The 16,837-nt window shown below is 34.3% G+C and overlaps 1 protein-coding gene across 1 annotated transcript in view; it reads right to left on the bottom strand.

The window, feature by feature from the left end:
- The window catches only part of LOC128227734 (alpha-1-inhibitor 3-like), a 61,136-nt gene that overhangs the window by 25,288 nt on the left and 19,011 nt on the right, over positions 1 to 16,837 (bottom strand). Inside the window, exons 17-24 of the mRNA XM_052938538.1 lie at positions 16,168 to 16,321; positions 14,815 to 14,896; positions 13,899 to 14,127; positions 12,582 to 12,725; positions 10,699 to 10,803; positions 8,556 to 8,607; positions 7,340 to 7,438; positions 6,951 to 7,127 (exon numbers count right to left, since the gene is read on the bottom strand). Of these exons, the coding sequence (XP_052794498.1) occupies positions 6,951 to 7,127; positions 7,340 to 7,438; positions 8,556 to 8,607; positions 10,699 to 10,803; positions 12,582 to 12,725; positions 13,899 to 14,127; positions 14,815 to 14,896; positions 16,168 to 16,321 (1,042 nt within the window). The remainder of the gene's footprint in view (positions 1 to 6,950; positions 7,128 to 7,339; positions 7,439 to 8,555; positions 8,608 to 10,698; positions 10,804 to 12,581; positions 12,726 to 13,898; positions 14,128 to 14,814; positions 14,897 to 16,167; positions 16,322 to 16,837) is intronic.

Below are 16,837 nucleotides of genomic sequence, written 5' to 3'. Positions count from 1 at the left end.
TAGCCCTTAATTAACCCAAATATGTAACATTCAATGCAAAATTTCTAATTGGCTGCATTTAGGCAGTTCAGATGCAGGAACAAACATCACTTGGGTCCTTAATAATAGCTTTCCATCTGACATTGAAGATCCAATAAAAGGAATTTGTCATGTGACTGTTTATTAACTCTCAATTTATTGAAAGTGAAATTACTTACATGATTTGTAAGAACTAAATTATAATGATATCAAATGATTGTTTAAATTAAATAAAATAGATGATTACATACATGAACTATTTTTATTTCTTGTTTGTCAATATGAAGAGTAATGCAATGGCTTTTGAATTTCATAAAAAAGGATGGAAAAATGTATGTTTATTGTTTAAGCAATTAATTAAGTAATAAAAGTTGTTTTTTTTCTTTTTTTCAAATTATGCTATCTTAAAATACAGATCGTTATTTGTTTAATTTTGGTACAAATGAAGTATATAAGGTATGTCTAATGTTACAAATAGCAAAAATTCAAATGCAAATCATGGTGACTTGACTAAATGTGAATGCTAATTGAATCAAAATAGTTAATAAATAATAATGTTCATTTGAAACAATTGAGAGTATAAGTTTGGTTTGTGTATGCCATATATTCCCGGGGGGGGGGGGGGGGAGGGGGGGGGAATGAAAAAATGAAAAGTATATTACTATGCGCAGTGCTATAATAATTAATGACAAGGTGAGCTTTTGTGATCACAATTTGTCCGGCGTCCGTCTGTCGTCCGTCCGTCCGTAAACTTTTACTTTAAACGACATCTCCTCATAAACCGCTTAGCCAATTTCTTCCAAACTTTACAGGAATGTTCCTTGGGTGGTCCCCTTTGAAAATTGTTCAAAGAATTGAATTACATGCAGAACTCTGGTTGCCATGGCAACGGAAAGGAAAAACTTTTTAAAATCTTATTTTTCAAAACCACAAGGCCTAGAGCCTTAATATTTGGTATATAGCATCATCTAGTGGTCCTCTACCAAAATTGTTAAAACTATCCCCCTGGGGTCAAAAATGGCCCTGCCCCGGGGGTCACTTGTTTTACATAGACTTATATAGGGAAAATCTTCTTCTCAAAAACCACAAGGCCTAGAACCTTGAAAATTGGTATGTGTCATCATGTAGTGGTCCTCTACAAAATTTGTTCATATTATTCTCCTGGGGTCAAAATTGGCCCCGCCCTAGGGGTCACTAGTTTCATTACATAGTGTTATATAGTAAATCTTTAAAAAACTTCTCCGAAACTGTAAGGCCCAGGGCCTAGATATTTGGTATACAGCATCATCTAGTGGACCTCTACCAGATTTGTTCAAATTATTGCCACAGGGTCAAAATTGACCCCGCCTAGGGGGTCCTTGTTTTTACGTAGTGTTATATAGTAAATCTTTAAAAATATTCTTCTCCAGAACCGTAAGGCCAGGAGATTAGATATTTGGTATACAACATCATCTTGTGGACCTCTATCAAAGTTGTTCAAATTATTGCCACAGGGTCAAAATTGGCCCCGCCCTGAAAGTTATTTGTTTTTATATAGTCTTATATAATAAAACTTTAAAAATCCTCTTCTCCAAAATATAAGACCTAGAGCTTTCATATTTGGTATATAGTGTTACCTAGTGGACCTACACCAAAGGTATTCAAATTATTGTCCCGGGGTCAAATTGGCCTTGCTCAGGGGTCATTTGTTTTTACATTGTCTTGTCACTGAACATCTTTTCCTCTGAAAGTAAAGTTCAGAATGACTCCATACTTGATATGTAGCATCCTTACATGGTCCTTTCTCAACTTTGTTCAAATGGTTTTGTTTGGCCCCTTTTAGGGGTCACCAGAGCAAAAAATAGAAAAACCTTTAAACAACTTTATCTTATTAACTGCTTGATGGATCTTCAAGTCTGAAGCATCCTAGCATGGGCTTCTGTCAGGTCTTTTCAAATAATTTTGTTTGGCCCCTTTTAAGGGCCACCAGAGCTAAAATTAGTAAAAAAACTTAACATTTTCTTCGCATGAACCCCTTGATAGATCTTCAGCAAATTTGGTTTGAAGTGTCCTTGCATGGACCTCTCTTAAATTTGTTCACATAATTTTGTTTGGCCCGGTTGCCATGGCAACCTAAAGGAAAATGTCAACAATTGGTTATAATCATCTTCTTCTCCTAAACCGCTTTGACAATTTTGATGAAACTTCATAGGAATGATCCTTGGTTGGTGCTTTTTCAAAATTGTTCAAAGAAATTAATTCCATTTAGAACTCTGGTTGACATGGCAACCTAAAGGAAAAGTGTCAACAATTGGTTACAATCATCTTCTCCTAAACCGCTTGGACAATTTTGATGAAACTTCATAGGAATGATCCTTGGTTGGTGCTTTTTCAAAATTGTTAAAAAAAATTAATTCCTTGCAGAACTCTGGTTGCCATGGCAACCTGAAGGAAATTATAGGCTGTCGTGTCCGCGCTGTGACTTTCTCTTATATGGACAGATTTTAAAATGAAAATGCCATATGTTTTCAACATACCAAGACAATGTGTCGTGTGCAAGACCCATGTCCCTACCTCTAAGGTGAAAGATACACTAAGTGTTTATTCACAATGGAATGCTGAATATGAGGACATAAAGAGTGTTGGCTGTCATTTAGTATGATTGTTGTTTTTTTGCTCAGAGGCAATTTAATATAACTTGCAATATGTATTTGACACATACAGGCAAGATAAACTTTTTATACGCCCGAAGGGTCGTATTATGTTATGGCCTCCATCGTCTGTCCGTCTGTCTGTCCATCTGTCCGTCCGTTAGCAATTCCGTGTCCGGGCCGTAACTTGGTAACTAATAAAGCGGTTTTCAAATAACTTTATACAAATCATCACTACATTAAAAGGATGTGTCGCGCGCAATTTCCAGGTCCATACCTTAAAGACTAGAATCACCATGGGGGTGCGTTAGCAATTCTGTGTCGGGCCACAACTTTGTCACTAATAAAGTCATTTTCAAATAACTTTATACAAAGCATCATTACATTAAAAGGATGTGTCGCGCGCAATTTCCAGGTCCATACCTCAAACACTAGAATCACCATGGGGGGGGGGGCGTTAGCAATTCTGTGTCCGGCCACATCTTTGTTACTAATAAAGTGATTTTCAAATAACTTTATACAAATCATCACTACATTAAAAGGATGTGTCACATGCAATTTCCAGGTCCATACCTCAAAGTCTAGAATCACCATGGGGGGGACGTTAGCAATTCCATGTCCAAGCCATAACTCAAAGACTAGAATCACCAATGGGGGGCGTTAGCAATTCTGTGTCCTGGCCACATCTTTGTTACTCGTCCGTTAGCAATGGGGGGGGACTTTAGCAATTCCATGTCCAGGCCATAAATCAAAGACTAGAATCACCAATGGGGGGCGTTAGCAATTCTGTGTCCTGGCCACATCTTTGTTACTCGTCTGTTAGCAATTCCGTGTCCAAAAGGATGTGTCACGCGCAATTACCAGGTCCATACCTCAAAGACTAGAATCACCATGGGGGGCATTAGCAATTCTGTTTCCGGGCCACATCTTTGTTACTCGTCCGTTAGCAATTCCGTGTCCAGGCCATAACTTGGTAACTAATAAAGCGATTTTCAAATAGCTTTATACAAATCATCACTACATTAAAAGGATGTGTCGCGCGCAATTTCCAGGTCCATACCTCAAAGACTAGAATCACCATGGGGGGCATAAGCAATTCTGTGTCCGGGCCACATCTTTGTTACTCGTCCGTTAGCAATTCCGTGTACAGGCCATAACTTGGTAACTAATAAAGCGATTTTCAAATAACTTTATACAAATCATCACTACATTAAAAGGACCTCAAGCCGAATCTTCTTCGGGCGTATAATGCTCCGTTTCGCGGTGCTCTTGTTATGTACTTGTTCATAGATCAATGTCACATTGGGGGGCATTTGTCACATACTTTGACAGCTCTTGTTCAATATTCTTTGAGAAACAAGCTATATTAATAACAAAGGTTAAACTCTTTTACTCAAGGCCATCATGGCCCTCTTGTTTTATGTATTATTTATTTATCATATGCATTGACAATTGATTATAATTTCATAATATATTATTTATTCTTTTATTGTATGTATTCTAGATCATTAAATAAATATAAGTAAATATGCATTCAAATTTCTGTATTTAGTCTTAAATAATAAATGTTGATATTGTTAAGACCAAAATCCGCTGGACTTTAGACCAATATTCCCTGGAATTCAGACTAAAATCCACTGCAAAGCCTCTCAAAAGTATGGCATGCATGTATTTGTGTCTGTCTTTTACCTTAAAGGTTGTACCCACCAGGAATACTTTTTGTATCCTCTCAAAATTCAGACTAGGAAACTGACTTGAGGTTGAATATATAAGATTATGTTTTTCATCATCTTCAGACAAATAGAAAATAGCTATCAGCTAAAATCTTATTCAACAATAAATGTTTTAGAATGCTAAATATTAGCAGTACACAGGGTATAAATCTTGTGAAACACATAGCAATAACGTGCTAAATAATGCACGTGAATCTAGGTAACTTGTAGTAGTAGAAGTCAAGTATCATCTTGGTTTATTACAGCAGAACCAGTGATTACGAACTTCGTAATCACAGCCCCAGAAACAGAAGCGTTTTTATTAAATCTCCCAGGTTGCGGAAACATGGCACATCGCAGGTGCGGATCCAGGAATTGATGTTAGAGGGGTAGTAACTTAGGGGCGCAACTTTTGACATGTGCTCCTCCCTCAGAACCGAAAGTATATGGCATAAACTGTTTTACGGGAATTTGGGGTTACTCCCTCATGTATGTAGTCGGAAATGGTGCATTATGAGCTTATTTTATTACCTTTGTTTCTCCGATATTGATGAAAACAGTAAACTTCGATTATTTTAGAGGTGGCGCACGCCGGGCGCTTAAACCGCTAGCGCTTCGACCAAATTCCCTGAGCTACACAGTCGGTCCAAGGCCAATTCCCCGCTATTTTGGCGCGAACACAAAACCACCGACTGTCCCCCCGGACCTGGGGTGGGGGGGATGCTTACCATTGACTGGTGCATTACTTTAGCGACAGCGATAGGTTTTCATATTACTTTTTCCCTGTTTGAATGTAATATCTTAATTGTCTGTTAATATGTTCACTGATAAAACTTTTGCGGCCTGGCATATTGCATCTCATTAGTCATGGCAGTATTCTTCAAGTTCAGGCTTCTTTTTTTTAAAATTCAAAATGTTTATTTTTTAAACCATTCATTGATTTATCAACACCATATTCACACATTCTCATTTACAAGAGGTTTGATAGTGATAAATCAAATGTATAACGCATGGCACCATCACTCTGGTGAACGAGAATAATTTCATATAGCACAATGTACATGAAATAATGACAGTATGGCGAGTCGTTCCTTCACTATTTTTACCCATAAATACCATAAATTAAGCCTTTTCATACAATAGATCTCCATCACCTCTCCGACTCCTTTATAATTTGTGTAAATATATGAACATAATCATGTGGTCTACAAAGATAGAAGTGTAAAAAAGTTTATATCTTCGACTTCAAAGAACTTCATTAATGCTAATTCTTGACCAAATTTTAGTTGCCTTTAACCTTGAAAATAATCGGTTAAATGGCAAGATGTTTGTAATCAAGCTTAACGACAGCGTTTTTGTGACATTGATGAAAGATGGATTTTTTTGTTTGTCTTTTTTTTCAATCGGATAAAAAATTGTACTAGTATCTTATACAGGGTTAATGAAGCAATACGATGGTTAGACGTCATGCTAACCATTGTATAGTTTAGCAGCGATGAGGAATATGGATAAGTCGACAGTTGACAGGTAAGGACATTGTAAGAAGTGTCATTTTGCTAATTTTTGCTTTAAATATGGCAATATTTTTCTTTATTCCCATTTCCTACATGTTCCCATTACAAAATCTTACCTGTCATTCCAATTGGAAATTTCCCATTTTAAAACTGAACTTTATTCTCCAATTGGAATGTTCCCATTAACCAAATATTCCAATTGGAATTTTCCAATGTTCATACTTTCCCACTTTGAATGTGGGAATCCTCCAATTGGAAAGATTCACTCATGGGAAGGATTCGCAAACAAATGCCTTAAATGAATCTATCGGTTCTTCATTTTTAATGAATATATTATTTTTCATGTAGTGAGTGTAAAATATTCTTAATTAAACAGTCAATTTCAATTTTAAAAATTATGTTCCAAATTCTCCCACAATTTTAATAGAGCCAGTTTTCCAATTGGAAAAGCTTGAAAAAGCCATTTTCCAATGGGAAGGCCATTTTCCAATGGGACTCCCATTGGAAAAGTTGACTTTAAATGCCAAAAAAACATATTTCTAAATTAAATTTCAGGAAACAAAAAATATCTCTTATTAGTATTACCTAACACATTTTAAAAATACAAAAATAAAAAACATTGGGTGAAAAATAAAAAAAATAAGTTTGCAAAAATTCCGGATTTGCAAACTTAATCCGGATGCTGTTTTATATAGAGTGTACATATGATACCTTGATTACCATAGCAACTTTGTCATATAGAGTGTACATATGCTACCTTAGTTACCATAGCAACTTTGGCAAATAGTGTGTACATATGATACCTTGATTACCATAGCAACTTTGTCATATAAAGTTTACAAACGATACCTTGATTACCATAACAACTTTGTCATATAGAGTGTACATATGCTACCTTAATTACCATAGCAACTTTGTCATATAGAGTGTAAATGTGCTACCTTAGTTACCATAGCTACTTTGTCATATAGAGCGTTCGTATGATTCCTTATTATTACCTTAATAACCATAGCAACGTAGAATATAGAACGACATTAACAACAAAGAGGAAAGACTATACCAGCATTATATCGCACCTTTCTCTAAATGACTAATGGTTTTCAGCTCAATGTCGTTGGTAATCTGTCCGGTAGCCGTCAGGTAACGAAGGACGGCTATGTTGGGAGCAAGACGAATCAAATTCTGTTCTCCACACCCCGTTGGCAACTGAACTATGTCCTCTAACCCACCCAGGACGGGACCAAGTATGTCGCCTGACAAAGACAAAGGAGTCGTTTATGCTCCACAATTATCAACATCTGATATAATGATTAACACAGTCATGTTGTTGAATTGCAATTTTAAAATATAAAATTACTTTGGTTATTTATGAGTTCATATCATATAAATAATTATAGAAACAACATTTAAACTAGTTTTACAGATATCAACTTCACACGTTGAAACAAAACTTAAAATACATTACCTACGATATTGACCCATCCCCTGAGAGATCCCGGCACTATGTAGTCGGTGTCTGGTATATCTGGCTGTAAGACCTCGCTATATACGCCATCAGTAGAATCTGGTATTAAACGACTGTTTAAGATTATTTTATTCATATCAATACTGACCATACATCCACTTTGTGTCATTCATAACGAATGTTCACTTTGTAATATTTCTTATTCAATTCTGTATTACATCGTTTAAACAGTGAGTTGAATTATTCCGAAATTGAGCAATAAAGGGTATATTAGAAACTGTCACGTTACTAAAAATAAATTCATACGAGTTTCACAAATGAAGGTATCTGTGTGCACATTACATATTTGCTCTTAAAATTGTTCTGCATACAAATGGACCACTTGCTAAATCAAATTTCATTTGAGCAATTTTGTAATGCTAAATATATATGACTGATTTCGGCGACAGTATCCTTCATATTCATTCTATCTGGTCTTCAGATCGCGTCTATAGATATACATGTTTGCAATTTTTATTTTGAATGTGTCTTTTGATAATTATAGTTACATAAGAAAAAAATGATCTCAACGGTAACATTTTTCATCTAATTTGCTTAAGATATGTGTTCAGGAGCATTTATGATACGTGTAAAAACTTCAAAAAAGGCATATAACATAATTTAACCTAACGGCTCAAACGAGAATATTTTTTATATATATATACATATATTCGATGTGTTTTTATTATGGCTTTCCGACGTTTGTATGTGTTGCTATGTTTGAAACATTCATTTTCGATGAAAACTATTTATATACACGGTGTGCTATGAAAACTATTTATATACACGGTGTGCTATGAAAACTATTTATATACACGGTGTGCTATGAAAACTATTTATATACACGGTGTGCTAGTCAATAATCATGTGAGCATATTGTGAATAATAGTTCATGTACTGTATTTAGAAAAATAAGTGTCAAATTAACAAGTATTCAATTTATTACCAATTAAAGTTTTGAGTGACACAAAACGCGATTACTTATGACATGTATGCAAAGAAATATGCAGTATGTGGAACTTATATGCATTGTGTATGACTGTGCTGCCAAACGGTTCTTGCAGACAGGCATATGAGTGAAGACTTAGGGAGGTGATAATTGTTATTGTTGACAATAATCACCTTCCAACAACATGTGAGCTTGCCTATCACGTGGAAGAACGAACAGGGAACAAACCTTGTGGACATATGAACTTGGAAAGTGTCTTCTCCTCCTCAAAACCTTCAGCCTGGAAAGGAATTTTTAAACATAAACCCCCTTTAATGGCATAGGGTCAATGCCAATGGCATAGGACACAAAAACAAACAAACACAAACCAGAAACATGAAGCAACAACACAAAACTCCACCAACAACGCACTACATATAATATATATACAACTAGGTGTGTTTATCAATGATTGTTAGGTGCCGCCTTGGAACTGTCAGGAAAATGTAAATTTAATGGAGGTTTAAACTAGTTTATGTAAACAACCTCACTCTTATCCCAAAACTCCCGAGTAAAGTTAAAAAGTGAATAGTAAATCTAATCAAAGCATACATTAACTTGAGGAACATTTAGAATAAAACAAATAGTGATAAACTAAAAGGTAAACCCAAAGTACTTCTACGATAAGGGACCCCAACTCCTTCTGTAGACGAAGATCAACGATCAATGGCATAACGGTACAGAAATAGAGAAACAATTGTGTAATAAGGTATGAACACACTGTCTGCATTGTAGGACAAAATGGTCGTTCCGTTACCCACTGAAGTAAACAACTATAATAAGAGTGAGGAGTGTTTTGCTTAAAGTGCACACAAACAAGGTCTTGTTTTTGTTTACCTTACATATAATATCAATGAAACGGTTGTGGAGAATGAGTAGTAGAAAACTTTTTCTGAAAACTGTTTAACAAAACAAACAAACAAAAACTGTTTTTCTGCCATGTCCATTTTTATGTTGATCAATGCGTATAAAATACGAAGACTTTGTCAGGAATATAACGTTATACACATGTGCGTATTTCCCTAGTGGCTAGTGGTGACGATAAAAAGGATATGACAATACTACAATATTCTACAACAGCCAAGCTACTATCCCCCTATAACATTGTATTAAGTAAATATATAATTTATACCATTAACATTAAAAAAAGAAATCTACAAACGAGTAACCGGGTAAACACTATCGTAGGCAGTTCACATGCGCTATTAGCATAACAAACATAATTATATTTTATTTCGATGTAAGGCTGTTGATCTTATTATCAAATGCTATTTTCTTCAAACCTTCCTGTTCCTGGCATTACATTATACACATAAATTATAAAATAAAGCATAACATACACACTTAAAACTAAAGTTTAAATAAGAGTCAATATTAGTAAAGAACAAATTTACAAATGTGAACATTCTTTGTATCATCTTAAAAAAGATGACCCAATTATTTACTTACTTCTCTTAACGAAGAGAAAAATATATCAAAGTGGCAAACATCTCTACATCGTTATTGGTACAAACAATACATTTGTACTCACTTTCAATATTTGAGTTTGGTTAAAGTTTCACAAATATTTTGTACGACAACAATTTTAGATTATACAAATTTGGTCGAGGATTAACAGCTTTCAATAAAAGTGTTTAGTAATTAACGTGACCTATCGATTTAAATGCATTGAATAGGTAGCATACCAAAGACGCTTGGATCCCTCACGTCAGTGCGTTAAAGAGAGAAACTATTTTATCGCAGTCTTAACTGTTCCATTAACGACGGAATATTGATAACACAGTCTCTGAATATCAACACATTATCAAAACTAGTCAATTTTAACATGTGTCATCCCATTACATTTACCTTGATTACATATAAACAATAAATCGGAATAAATGGAATACATGGAATACACATATATAGCAATTCATTAACTTAGACCTATATTCTAAAATCGAAGTTGTAAATATGTTTCCACTTAATATATGAAGAATTAAATAACAAAAAACTTTGTGAAATGAGTAACAATAGTGTCATAGTATTCTTAACGATGTGTTTGCTGTTCAACTAAGGAACCTTTAAAATGACTTAACACATATTTGTTTTCGGTTAATTCATTTTACCTGTTTTGCTATAACGAAAGAAAAAGAATAATTTTGATATTTTAAGTTCATTACAAATATTTATTTCCTGAAATTGAAATAACAAAGTAATAGTTTGTTATAACAAATTTCATTTTATGTTTAAAACAGAATACTTACTTTTTCTCGATATTTTTTTTTATTTTGTTAAAGGCAAATAAAAATTCCTTTTGTCACTTCAGGGGCTCCGTACACCACCAACATACCTGCACAAGGATATCTCGGACGAGAAGTTCTGTAGCGCGTTTATTTGAAAAGCCAGGAGGTGACTGAGTACTATGACAGCTTACTCGGTGTTCTCGCAGAAACGCCTGCAACAATAAAAGGTACGGGTTTTTGAACGCTAATACTTTGGTAACCTTGTTGGCAGCTAACACGTAAATATTAAACAATGTAGTAGAAACAAAGGCTTGAGACCAGCTTTCAAAATATTGACACTATTAAGCGTGTTTAAAGAGACACGTATCAAAAGCCCAAAGATGCCGAACAAGGCACACAATACAACATGACAAGAGAATCAGGTTGCATAAAATTGTATCGTCATCATTAAAGTTTAGGGTTAAAGTCCTTGAACGCTCAATAATATTTTTTTCTGACATTATAATCAACCATTAGTTCGTATTATTATGAATTTGCATCGTACAAATTACGACAACGCTCAATGAACTACTGGAGAATATTTGTTATCAATCGAATCTCTTAGTCGCAGCAAGTCTTACGACTTACTATAGCCGCAATTTTCAGATCCATCAAATACATTAAAGTGTAAAAGCACATGCTCTGATATGAAACAATAAAATAGGTACGTCTATCGGTCAAGCTAGAAACACGTTTCGAACATAAACGTGTTGACAAGTGTTTCTCCTGTCGACACGTGGATGATGGTGGACGCCTTGATACTTGTAGAAAAACACACTTGTAGAAACGTGTTTAGTAGAGTTATGGAAGTGGGTAGACTTTTAAACTATAAATATTCTATCACAATAGATATATAGAAAAAGATGTAAATTCAGTAAATTTATATCTAAATATATAAACATTTATTACAAAATTATATAGAAGATGTTCGTTTATTTCAGTGAAAGAGCGTATTTTTTTAGGAAAGTCATAGAAGAACATATTTTCACGAGTGGCTTCCGTGTGAATTTTCCGGGAAGTTCGTATTACATATTACAACGAAAAACAGTTCAAAATACATGTGAACAATTATATAGCATTCTTTTTATGTTGAACAGTTGTTTTCGTCTGTAATTTGTTTGGTATGAAAGCAAATGTTCGAACATTCAGCTTCAAGATTAAGAATTTATAATTTTTCTAATAAACGGTAAGTTGTTATTTTCCAAATATGTCTTCATTTAAACGTATATAACATTCCTTTAAATTCTAAATATTTTATTTGCCAACATTTTCTGGTTAAAAAGTGAAGTGTTCTGCTTCGATCAAGGGGAAGTAACTAAAATGGATTTTAAAAGTAGTTCTGAACGTTAATAATTTCATTCCTTATTTTGCAGTGAAAATATCAAATTGATAATTATGGATATTTTCAGTGTGGTTATTTCACTGATAAAACTCCATATTTCTTTGGAGTATAAGAATCTGATATTTTACACTGTATTGAAGTTTTACCCAGCTCTCAAATTCAAATCAAACGTCAGCGCGCACAGGGCTAGAACACAATTTCCGAAATGACGTTACTTCCGCATACAATTTAGTGCGCTTTCATGAAAAACTAAAATTATTTTTATTTCATATATTTTTTCGGCAAATAATGAAAAGAAAAGTTGTTGGTTTTAGTGTAAGATCGCAACATATTTAACTCCTCGAACACTAAAAGTAAATAGTTCACTCATTGTAATGCTACTTGTGAAATTTAGCATTTGTGCCCACTCTGTGCAATATATTACGATCTTACACTGAAACAAACAATCATCCACAATATTTTGGCACGATGTTACGCGAGAGTGTGATCTTGTGTTGTTGGGGTAAACAGAGTACCTAGAGGAAACCAACTTGCCACAATACGTCTGGCATTTCATGCCGGAATTTATCATTTCAAAATCAGACGAATAAAGTAAGTGGTCATACTTACAGAAACAGTGATAGAATTCCGGCCTAGCGTATGAGGTCGTATCTTAAAGGTGTACGCCTGGGCAGCATTCGAGCAGATGCAAAACTGGTTGTCTTCATGCGGCTCCAAGATAAACCACGCCCCCTCGATGATATCCACTTGTACCTGTTTGTTGTGTACATAAATTATCCATTGAAATTTACTGTCTCTTACTGTATCTACTTGAACCTGAATTTTGTGTACCCTTATAAGTTATTGATAATTCACTGTTAAGATTGATTTTGACAATGTACATGCACTATTACGTCTTGACCTTGTCATTGAATAAAGTAAAACAAATGTGTTTTAGTCAGTAATTTTATTTATTTATTGTCAAAATGGCGGGCCTGGCATGCAAAGATTACAAATTATTACAAATTATTACAAGTTATAGTTTCGTTTCTTAAAGGGGCTGTACTCCGTATGATAAGATGGCCAAAAAAAAATAAGTTTCGAAAACTGATATAAACTTGGTATCGATGTGTACAATGCATTGAAACTTACTTACTGAAGTACCACATAGTTTACAATTAATTTATTTTCCGCAGTTTATTCCTATTTTTCCGTTAAAAACATTACTAGGTATGTTTACCTAGTAGAATTCATTCCTTATGCGTGATTGGCTAGTCGATGTTATCATATGATATAACCAAGTTAGGTATATATCTTGAATATTCCAACCGTTTAGCCTCAGCCTTCGTAGCACAGTGGATACGACACTGGACTACTATTTTGGCGACACCGGTTCGAAACCGGTCTACGTCTCGATTTTTTTTTACATTTTGGTATTTTTTTCCAATTATGATATCGAAGAATAAAACATTTTACTCAATAATTGCCCTGAGATTCTTTACATAAAATACTTTTTGGTGCTAATCTGGTGTACAGTTCCTTTAATGGCAGCACATTTTGTATAATATTTTTTGTAGGATCAATTGTGTTCTTTTCTTTTTGTTGTTACAATGTACTAAGCAGGGAACCTTTAAAGGGGCAAAATATAGGTAGATGCTGATCATTTTTTTTTAATTTTGATGCATTACACGGTTAAACTCATAAACATATAAACTATATTTTGGCGCTTTCTTAACTGGATAATGTATGGCTATGTAGCTATTTATTCAAAAACAAACATATGTAAAGGCTTTTATGTTTTTAACTCTACACAAATCATAGGTTTTTGTTTTTGTTTTTATCATAAAGTCAAATGAGTTAAACATAATAATGCATGTATATAAAAATGAACTTGCATCAATCTACTTTTAGCCCCTTTACATAGAATACTTCGCAAAAGTGACTTACAGCGACGCAGTGAGGCAAATAATTAAACACGCTGACGTCGACGGTGAGCAGTTCTCCTCTAACAGCAGAGTACGGCAGTTTGACGTCAACAAAGAACGGCTGGTATCCTGTGACGGAAGCGACGTCAGATATCCCGAGCCCTGCGCTCTCGTGTAGACAGACAGTGTTCCCCACCCACTCTGTGATTGTGTCTGGCATCCTCTCAGTGAAGGTTACGTTACCGTTTGCTCTGTGTCACAGGTAATTATAAAAAAAACGTTTATTATTACTGTATTATAGACAATCTTAAAGCTGCACTTTCACAGATTGAACGTTTTGACAACTTTTTTTTTATTTTTTGTCTTGGAACGAGCCACTTTTGGCGGGAATCCATGGAAACGAGTTATATAAGACTGCTGACAAAAAAATAGATCACAGATTTTTATATTTGAGTGTAAAAATGATGTTCTATGCATTTTTCTTAAACCGTTAGTAACATAAACTTTCGAACGGAAATATGAAAATCTACGATCTGATTTTTTGTCAGCAAACTTATATCATTGGTTTGCAAATATTTATGCAGAAATTTTCTAATTCTAAGACAAAAGATAAAAAAAGTTGAAAAAACGGTAAATCTATGAGAGTGCAGCTTTAAGACAAACGATGAAACACTTTGTTGTTAAATTAATTTGTATTGAAAGGCTCCTTTTACTGCAATGGTTTTGAAAATAAAAGTTTGCCTTAATCATTCCAAATCATGAACAATCTTTACACAAAAGATGAACCATTTTGTTATTGAACTAGGGTATATATTTTTTTTAATCTGTTTTAAAATAATTTATAAAGGTAGTTAAGACAATAAACTTCCGTTAAAGTAATCGATTACGATTTTTATAATCAAAATTTAGACAAGAAAATGAAAGAAATGTGACCATACGGTATTTCATAAAGTTCCCACAGCCATGTCTCAGGGAAATGCCTTCTTAGATTTGAAACCGGCGCCTGCGTATCGTACGGCTCTGGAAGTAAGGAAAACGTTACAAATACATAATCAATAGTTTTTGTGTCGCCTGTGTGTGTGTTATTTTATACTTAAAACCATGCCATAAATAACTTAAGTTAAGAAAGCTGGCACTTCATAAAAACGTCTTCTAAACTTAGGTCAGTTTCCAAAAATATTCATGGTTAAATTAAAAGAAAAAGTCAGAGTGCTTTTAATTCAAAATTTATATTTTCAATAACATCAATGAAACATGAATGCAAATAAAGAAGTTCAGACAATATCAAATTATACTATCATATGACCAATGATATACTTAACTTATTTTAATGACTTAAGATGTAGTGAATTCCTCCACTGTTTGAACGCAGACCTATATCTGAATGTATGTCCTAACTTGTCGGATACTAATGATAAGACATTGTTTCTGCGGGCAGCATTTACATATTAAAATGAGATACACTACAACGCATAGTTCGTGTTAAAACTGTCGTATCATAAGAAAATATAAGATTTAAGGATAACATGTGTAACGCGTTAACGGACAATATGTATGCTTTAGATCATTATTAACGAACTGCAGAGCTGTATCGGTTGATATTTACAACTCAACTTCCATTCCTTAAATGAACTGCCTTTCGGCAATTGCGTTCATCAATCGATGAACGCAACATCTTCGGATATGTTCGGATCGTATTTCATTGCATAACAATATACATGAAAGCTATTGATCATGTTATTGGTTGTATTGTGTCTGCAGGTCCCGTAAAATATAGATCAACATTTTTAAAAGTGTTAGTTTATTATATTTTAAATATATTGGTACCAGAAGTGTTTCAATTTTACGTTTTAAAGTGGTTTCAAGTGGTTGATCTTTTCCCGCGTTATTGTGACGTCATTTGAAAAAAATTGTTTCCGGTTATAGTCGGGTCGTTCTATTTACCGAATGGGTAAGAACGGGTTACTGAAAGGTTTTCTTAAATGAAATGAAGAAATTTTTTTAACAATTCTTGAATGAAATAATGAACTATTGGTGTAAATATAAGGAATGAATTGCGGGGTTGATGTAATTATTGGGGATATGAACGCAATTGGTTTGGTTAAAGTACGCGTGGAGTCCTTCGGACTCCACACACATTGACCAACCCAATTGCGTTCATACCCCGATAATGACATCAACCCCGCAATTCATTCCTTAATTAAACTTTTTTAATGAAAACATGTAGCGCATATAGCGACCACTCGCGTGATATACTATTTTTCTCCCGTCAATTGTGATAACTTACGTACCTTGTGGTAGGTCAAGCGCATGTATGCTGCCACCTTCTGCCGGAATAGGTCCCCTGGGGTCTCCTGGAAAGTGAGGAGGGCCAAGGGCGTCCCCGGTGTGCAAGCAGGGCCGGGTCAGAAGGTCAAGGTCTGTCAGTACCGCCATTCCCGCCCTCTATGAAATATTAAAGATGCATTTGGTACTGATTCTGATTTGTAAAACTCAGAGTCGTCAGGTATATCCACGTTTATTTTACGTATTTAAACAACAAACAGTTAAAATGGATGTTTAAACGAATATATAGCAAAACATTGGTATTCGAGCAGTTGCTTGTGTCTGTGATTTATTTTGTTCGAACACTCAGCTTCAAAGTTCAAGAAAACATCTAAAAAAAAGGATTACCATTTTTCTTATAAACGGTGAATTGTTAATTTCCAACTATATCTTTATTGAAACTTATGCAACCTTTTTAAAACTATTTTTGGCAACATTTTCTGGTTAAAAAATGGCGTTTAAGTTTGATTACGATGGATTTTCATCGTATTGATATTTTCACAGTTGTTATTTCACTGATAAAACAGCTCATTTCATGGAATAATGCTATAAAAATAAGGGACACATATTTAATGTATTATGAGACTGACACTATTAAAAATATTCACCTCACATAATGTTCTATATATTTTTTTC

The sequence above is a fragment of the Mya arenaria genome, chromosome 3 (assembly GCF_026914265.1).
Source record: "Mya arenaria isolate MELC-2E11 chromosome 3, ASM2691426v1".
NCBI classification, from domain to species: Eukaryota; Metazoa; Mollusca; class Bivalvia; order Myida; family Myidae; genus Mya; species Mya arenaria.
The sequence above is the reverse complement of the archived record's forward strand: the minus strand, read 5'-3'. Positions and strand labels throughout refer to the sequence as shown.